Here is an 8,341-nt window from a genome sequence, read left to right as displayed (position 1 = left end):
CAGAAGGGAAATGATGGGAGAGGGATGCGCTCTCCTCCATCATTGATTTCAACTGTATCGGCACCTATGATGCTGATACAGTTGAATGTTAGCGAGGGACGGGTCCCCCTGACTCATGGGCCCCAAAGTGGCTGCGTCATGTGCTGCTATTAGTGGCACGCCCATGGCTGTGGGCCTTTGGGGAGCGGGGGCCCTACGCAAATGCCTAGTCTGCTTACTCCTAACGCCGGTCCTGTATAGCTTGGTGATCACTGCTTTGAGTGACGTGTCTGGCTTGATTTATTCCAAAATTGATGTTAGTTTTTGCCATCCATGGTATTGATAACATCCTTCTCCTGCACCACATTTCAAAGGCATTGATTCTCTTTCTGTCTTGTTTTTTATCATTCAGGCTTCAAATCCATATGTTACCACAGAAAATACACCAGACTATTTACGAGTTGTGTCTTCGTCGCCAGTCAAATGTCCCTCGATTGAAGACCTTATCCAGTGACTTCATAAGTCAGTGGCTTGTCCAAATACTTCATTTTGCAGTATCTGGTGCAAAAAGACATCAACACATACCAGAAAACTAAAACAAGAAGTTACTTAAAAAACCCAGAAATGATGAATTGGCCAATTGTCTTTTTTATTTTTACTCAGCACACCGGTGTTTTCATGGAAAAAAAATGTTTTAGTCTTTATATGCACAGTTCTAAAGCAGAATGCAAATCTGTAAATACAAATAAATTAGGGAAATGACAGCACCATTCCAGATAGGTGGGCGGAAGTGCCATCATTTCAGTTCCAGGAGTCTTCCTGCTGCGGTTTATCTCGGTCCAGAGGGACATGCCAATCTACAGGCGGTCGCTTTCTCATCGTCCACACTGGGTTGTTATTCAGTCTCTCTTTTTGCCTTGCCGTCTCACTCTGTACTAGAGCTTCCTAGAGAAGAAAACGGAAACTTCTGATTAGAGTACATTTAGTATGGCAGAACCTTCTACATATCTGTCTTATGGAAAACTGGCCTTAGACATTTAACATCCTTAAAGCATTCTCTTCTGTCTAAACTAACATCACACCTGGAGAGACACTGTGCCAAGGTGCCTTTCTAATGTCTGGCAGGTATTGTGCACGTGTCCTATTGTCATTAATAGTGATAATACTGTGTTATTAATGTCCAAGAAAGGTAAAGAATCCAGCTTACAAAAAAAAGCTTAAAAAGAGAAAAAATATTGATGTGAATGCGTCCATAAAAACCAACCCTTTTCGAATGCTACAACGTTCTTAGTCCGGTAGATTTCGAGAAGCGTTTTTTTAGGTATTGCCATGCAGTGGACTGCTTTCGGGGCTTCCCAACTGACTAATTTTGGGAAGGGTGAGCTTGATCCTTGATCCTTTCATTTGAACAGTACATAATACCTGCCAGTTGCCACAATGTTCCCTCACTAACTGCATGGTGGGCCGCAGCAGAAGAGAGAGACATTGGCTGTAGGTGCAAATATTTTAAATTACAGAGATTGCTGCTGTTTATCTCCAGGACTAACAGAATCCGCCAAGTAAAGATGGAAAATATTGAATTCTCATTTTCCGCAACATTAATTGTTAGTAGACCTTCTGCCAGGGCATTAGTTCTGTAAGTCTGTGTTCACACACGGGTCCCTAACATGTCATACAAAAATACATGGTAAGGACAATGATCTAGGACCACCTAACTGTAAGGCAGGTCAAAAATTACACTGGATACCAAACAGTACGGTAAACCAGCTTGTCTAAGAAAATGTTATTTCCATAGACATTTTCACAAGCACATGATGGCACTACTGCTCTCAGATGTCAACACGACCAAAGTAAAGATATGCAGAGTAAGGCCGGCGTCACACTCAGCGTATGTAAATACGGTCCATTTTTTACGGCCGTAATACGCAGAAAAGTCCCCAAAATAGTGATCCGTATGTCATCCGTAGGCAGGGTGTGTCAGCGTATTTTGCGCATGGCATCCTCCATATGTAATCCGTATGGCATCCGTACTGCGATATTTTCTCGCAGGCTTGCAAAACCGACATCTAATGGATTTATGTGCTCAAATGTTCGTTAAAACATATATACAGTATATATATATATATATATATATGTCATTGAGACACATATATATATTCTGTATTTATATTTAATTCAGCGCGATATATGTGAAAAGCCGGTAATTCAATTGCCGGCTTTTCATTTCTCCTTCACAAACCCGACATGATATGAGACATGGTTTACATACAGTAAACCATCTCATATCCCTTTTTTTTTTGCATATTCCACACTACTAATGTTAGTAGTGTGTATGTGCAAAATTTGGGCGCTGTAGCTTGTAAAATAAAGGGTTAAATCGCGGAAAAAATTTGCGTGGGCTCCCGCGCAATTTTCTCCGCCAGAGTGGTAAAGCCAGTGACTGAGGGCAGATATTAATAGCCTAGAGAGGGTCCATGGTTATTGGCGCCCCCCTTGCTACAAACATCTGCCCCGAGCCACCCCAGAAAAGGCACATCTGGAAGATGCGCCTATTCTGGCACTTGGCCACTCTCTTCCCACTCCCGTGTAGCGGTGGGATATGGGGTAATGAAGGGTTAATGTCACCTTGCTATTGTAAGGTGACATTAAGCCAGATTAATAATGGAGAGGCGTCAATTATGACACCTATCCATTATTAATCCAGTAGTACTAAATGGTTAATAAAACACACACACATGATTACAAAGTATTTTAATGAAATAACGACACATGGTGTTGTAATATTTTATTAGACTCTTAATCCACCTGAAGACCCTCGTTCTGTAACAAAGTTAAAAAAACAAACAACAATATTCCATACCTTCCGTTGTTATGTCCCACGATGTAAATCCATCTGAAGGGGTTAAATCATTTTACAGCCAGGAGCTGTGCTAACGCACTCGCTCGTGCCTGTAAACCCCCGGGTACTGAAAGGAAAGCTGGGTGACCTGTAGTTACCTTGAGTTGCGGTGAGGCGCCCTCTGCTGGATGTCCTCATATGAACTCGAGTGTGGGAACTTTTCCAAGGCTCCAGTTCATGAGGACATCCAGCAGAGGGCGCATCACCGCAACTCAAGGTAACTACAGGTCACCCAGCTTTCCTTTCAGTACCCAGGGTTTAGAGGCACGAGCGAGTGCATTAGCACAGCTCCTGGCTGTAAAATGATTTAACCCCTTCAGATGGATTTACATCGTGGGACATAACGACGGAAGGTATGGAATATTGTTGTTTGTTTTTTTTACTTTGTTTCAGGACGATGGTCTTCAGGTGGATTAAGAGTCTAATAAAATATTACAACAACATGTGTCTTTATTTGATTAAAATACTTTGCAATAATGTGTGTGTTTTATTAACCATTTAGTACTATTGGATTAATAATGGATAGGTGTCATAATTGACGCCTCTCCATTATTAATCTGGCTTAATGTCACCTTACAATAGCAAGGTGACATTAACCCTTCATTACCCCATATCCCACCGCTACACGGGAGTGGGAAGAGAGTGGCCAAGTGCCAGAATAGCTGCATCTTCCAGATGTGCCTTTTCTGGGGTGGCTGGGGGCAGATGTTTTTAGCCACGAGGGGGCCAATAACCATGGACCCTCTCTAGGCTATTAATATCTGCCCTCAGTCACTGGCTTTACCACTCTGTCGGAGAAAATTGAGCGGGAGCCCACGCCAATTTTTTCTGCAATTTAACCCTTTATTTCAGCAGCTACAGCGCCCAAATTTTGCACACACACTACTAACATTAGTAGTGTGGAATATGCAAAAAAAAAGGGATATGAGATGGTTTACTGTATGTAAACCATGTCTCATATCCTGTCGGGTTTGGGAAGGAGAAATGAAAAGCCGGCAATTGAATTACCGGCTTTCCTCTCTAACACCGGTGCGTATTTCTCGCAGGTCACACTGCTGGTCCGTGTGTAATCCGTATTTTTCTCGCCCCCATAGACTTTCATTGGAGATTCTTTTGCACAATACGGCGACAAACGCAGCATGCTGCGATTTTCTACGGCCGTACAAGACCATATATTACGGATCAGTAAAATACGGCTGATAGGAGCTGGGACATAGGGAATCATTGGGCCGTGTGTTATGCGTATTTTACGGACGTAGTTTATGCGCTCATACGTCCGTAAAACTCGCCAGTGTGACGCCGGCCTAAGGCTGTAAGAGTGTGTGCACACTGAGTATGTTGTTGTGGTGACCAAAACCAACAGGTTTTGAAAGTGGAAAGCTCTTCAGGTTACACTCCTATGAGACAGTTTTTGTTAAGACCTTTTTTTTTTTTTTGTTTTTTTTTTTATAGATTTTGCTAAAATTTTCATGAACACATATATATATATATATATATATATATATATATATATATATATATATATATATATATGCGATTTTCTCAAGTTTATTTATTTTTTATGCATTAAGCCTAATTAGACTTCTATTGTAAATATGGAGTGACTTCTTAGCGGAAAACCCCTAAAGAAAGGACACCTCACTGCTTTTAAATATTTGCTATTTTTGGAACCCTAAAGCTAATAAAAAATGATGAAAAGACTGAACGTATGAACAGCATGTCATTTTTCAATAGAAAATTAGAGGTAGAATATTTCAAATGGGTTTTTTTTTAGCAATTTTTCAGGTGTTTTTTTTTTTTTTTTTCAGAGGAGCTGCTCTGAAAGACTAGAAAGCTCTGTGTGTTATTGTGGTGGATGAATAACTGCAATGGCCGACCCAGATCTTATCAGTGCAGGAATACGAACTAGAGGCTATGCCATTATTTCAGGAAGGCCGGGGTCACACTAGACCGTAATACGGACGAGTGCTATGCGATAAAAAATCGCATAGCACTCGGCCCAATGTTAATCTATGGTGCAGCTCCCATCATCCGATATTTTCTCCACCGTATTTCAGATCCGAGGGAACTCGCAGCAGGCTGCGATTGTCAGCGTATCTCGGCCGAGACTCGCCAATGCAAGTCTATGGGTGCGAGAAAAAATCGGATTACACACGGACCATGCGTGTGCATTGCGAGAAATACGCAGCGGTGTTCTATAGAAAAGCCGGTAATTCAATTACCGGCTTTGCATTTCTCCTTCACAAACCCGACAGGATATGAGACATGGTTTACATACAGTAAACCATCTCATATCCCCTTTTTTTTGCATATTCCACACTACTAATGTTAGTAGTGTGTATGTGCAAAATTTGGCCGTTGTAGCTGCTCAAATAAAGGGTTAAATGGCGGAAAAAATTGGCGTGGGCTCCCGCGCAATTTTCTCCGCCAGAATGGTAAAGCCAGTGACTGAGGGCAGATATTAATAGCCAGGAGAGGGTCCATGGTTATTGGCCCCCCCGTGGCTAAAAACATCTGCCCCCAGCCACCCCAGAAAAGGCACATCTGGAAGATGCGCCAATTCTGGCACTTGGCCACTCTCTTCCCACTCCCTGTAGCGGTGGGATATGGGGTAATGAAGGGTTAATGCCACCTTGCTATTGTAAGGTGACATTAAGCCAGATTAATAATGGAGAGGCGTCAATTATGACACCTATCCATTATTAATCCAATTGTTTGAAAGGGTTAAAAAACACACACACACATGATTTAAAAGTATTTTAATGAAATAAACACAGCGGTTGTTTTAATATTTTATTGCTCTCTCATTCCATTTTCAGACCCTCGCTTGGCAAAACAATAAACACACAATATACATACCCTCTCTGATGAACTGTCACGTCCCACGAAGTAATCCATCTGAAGGGGTTAACTAATATTACAGGCAGAGCTGCGATAATGCACTCGCTCGTGCCTGTAATCCCCGGGTGCTGAAAGGAAAGCAGTGATGTGTACTTACATTCAGTCGCGGTGATGCGCCCCTGCTGGATGTTCTCATGAACTGCAGCCTGGGAACTTTTCCCCAGGCTCTAGGTCATATGAGGACATCCACCAGGGGGCGCATCACCATGACTGAAGGAAATGTAGGTCAATGACCTATAGTTACCTTCAGTCGCGGTGATGCGCCCCCTGGTGGATGTCCTCATATGACCTGGAGCGTGGGAAAAAGTTCCCAGGCTGCAGTTCATGAGAACATCCAGCAGGGGCGCATCACCGCAACTGAATGTAAGTATAGATCACTGCTTTCCTTTCAGCACCCGGGGATTACAGGTACGAGCGAGCGGTTTATCGCAGCTCTGCCTGTAATATTAGTTAACCCCTTCAGATGGATTACTTCGTGGGACGTGACAGTTCATCAGAGAGGGTATGTATATTGTGTGTTTATTGTTTTGCAAAGCGAGGGTCTGAAAATGGAATGAGAGAACAATAAATTATTAAAACAACCGCTGTGTTTATTTCATTAAAATACTTTTTAATCATGTGTGTGTGTGTTTTTTAACCCTTTCAAACAATTGGATTAATAATGGATAGGTGACATAATTGACGCCTCTCCATTATTAATCTGGCTTAATGTCACCTTCCAATAGCAAGGTGGCATTAACCCTTCATTACCCCATATCCCACCGCTACAGGGAGTGGGAAGAGAGTGGCCAAGTGCCAGAATAGGCGCATCTTCCAGATGTGCCTTTTCTGGGGTGGCTGGGGGCAGATGTTTTTAGCCACGGGGGGGCCAATAACCATGGACCCTCTCCTGGCTATTAATATCTGCCCTCAGTCACTGGCTTTACCACTCTGGCGGAGAAAATTGCGCGGGAGCCCACGCCAATTTTTTCCGCCATTTAACCCTTTATTTGAGCAGCTACAGCGGCCAAATTTTGCACATACACACTACTAACATTAGTAGTGTGGAATATGCAAAAAAAATGGGAATATGAGATGGTTTACTGTATGAAAACCATGTCTCATATCCTGTCGGGTTTGTGAAGGAGAAATGCAAAGCCGGCAATTGAATTACCGGCTTTTCACAGATATCGCGCTGAATGAAATATAAATACAGAATATATATATATGTGTCTCAATGACATATATATATATATATATATATATATATATATATATATATATATATATACTGTATATATGTTTTCCCGAACATTTGAGCACATAAATCCATTAGATGTCGGTTTTGCAAGCTTGCGAGAAAATCTCGGCATACGGATGCCATACGGATGTCACACGGATGTCACACGGATCATTTGATGCGAGGAAATTGCATCCTCGCACTGCACACGGATCACTGTTTTTGAAACATTTGTGCGATTCTCGGCCGTGAAAAACAGACCGTTTTTTTATACGTTAAGTGTGTCCCCGGCCGAAGTGTCACCTTGGCTGCTGGACTCCTCTTCTTCTCCCATTCCCTGCAGGCCGTGTAGTCTGCTTTCCACTGCTGGCAGGCTGGTTTTCCACCATGGGTGTAGTAGTAGTGGAAACGGTTCTTCAGGCTCTTGCAGTACTTCCATTCATCCCAATAGTCCTCGCAGTCTCGGGGAGGCTTAGAGGAAGATACAATGATAAGGTCACTGCTGTCACCATCACCTCCCTCCATTTATATGAACGCTCCACTATAGAAACCCTTTAGAAGATATGTGGATTACTAATCTGCAGACGTTTTCTAGGTGTAGACGGCACTAACCTCTCCCATCTCTCACCGCATCCATGTAATAGCCGTGATGGGCAGAAGTCAATGTCTCACATGGAAAGCGCCATGGAATAAATGGTGATATAATAATAATAATGTCGCCTCCTTCCATACATGCAATATCAATGGAGCTCTGACACAGACAGGACTTCTAGTCTACAGGAAAGTGTGTCATGTTTCCTATGGTGTCATATGTGTGTGCTGTACATGAGGGGCTGCCGCCATCACCATGTGCCTACTTCATATAGGACATTAGCTCGGTGTCTGTCACCACACTCACCCTCCAGGTGTCAGCCATGGTACGCACTACTGGGGTAAAGGACCTGTCATGATGTAAGGACCATGTGATCAGTCACATGACTGGGAGGAGACAGACTCTGGGATTGCTGGCTTCTAGTGCTTGTGTGCAGTAACCACAGGAGGAGACTTGTGCTACATTAGCTCTCTCTGCTGGAGAAATGCTGATATATATATATATATTATTAAGTATCGGGACGCCTCCACTTTACATCTAGTGCCACGGTCACACATTGAGTATTTTTTCAGTATGTGACCTCGGTATTTATAAGGCTACTTTCACATCAGTTTTTTGCCGTCAGGCACAATCCGGCAAATTTTGAAAAAAAACGGATCCAGCAAAAGTTGCCGCCGGATCCGTTTTTTTCTCATAGACTTGTATTAGCGCCGGATTGCGACGGATGGACTCACGTTTCATCCGTTTTTTG

At 42.8% G+C, this 8,341-nt stretch overlaps 1 protein-coding gene across 1 annotated transcript; it reads right to left on the bottom strand.

Annotated features, from left to right (window-relative positions):
* Positions 1-609: 609 nt before the first annotated feature.
* C1H22orf39 (chromosome 1 C22orf39 homolog) lies at positions 610-8,002 on the bottom strand. Its single transcript, XM_077280844.1, has 3 exons — positions 7,897-8,002; positions 7,302-7,469; positions 610-924 (listed from the first exon to the last, which is right to left on the bottom strand). Exons 1-3 carry the CDS (start codon positions 7,912-7,914, stop codon positions 781-783), a joined length of 330 nt encoding a protein of 109 aa, XP_077136959.1. The 5' UTR covers positions 7,915-8,002; the 3' UTR covers positions 610-780.
* Between the last annotated feature and the right edge of the window lie 339 nt (positions 8,003-8,341).

Source organism: Ranitomeya variabilis, chromosome 1 (assembly GCF_051348905.1).
Source record: "Ranitomeya variabilis isolate aRanVar5 chromosome 1, aRanVar5.hap1, whole genome shotgun sequence".
Classification (NCBI taxonomy): domain Eukaryota; kingdom Metazoa; phylum Chordata; class Amphibia; order Anura; family Dendrobatidae; genus Ranitomeya; species Ranitomeya variabilis.
The sequence above is the reverse complement of the archived record's forward strand: the minus strand, read 5'-3'. Positions and strand labels throughout refer to the sequence as shown.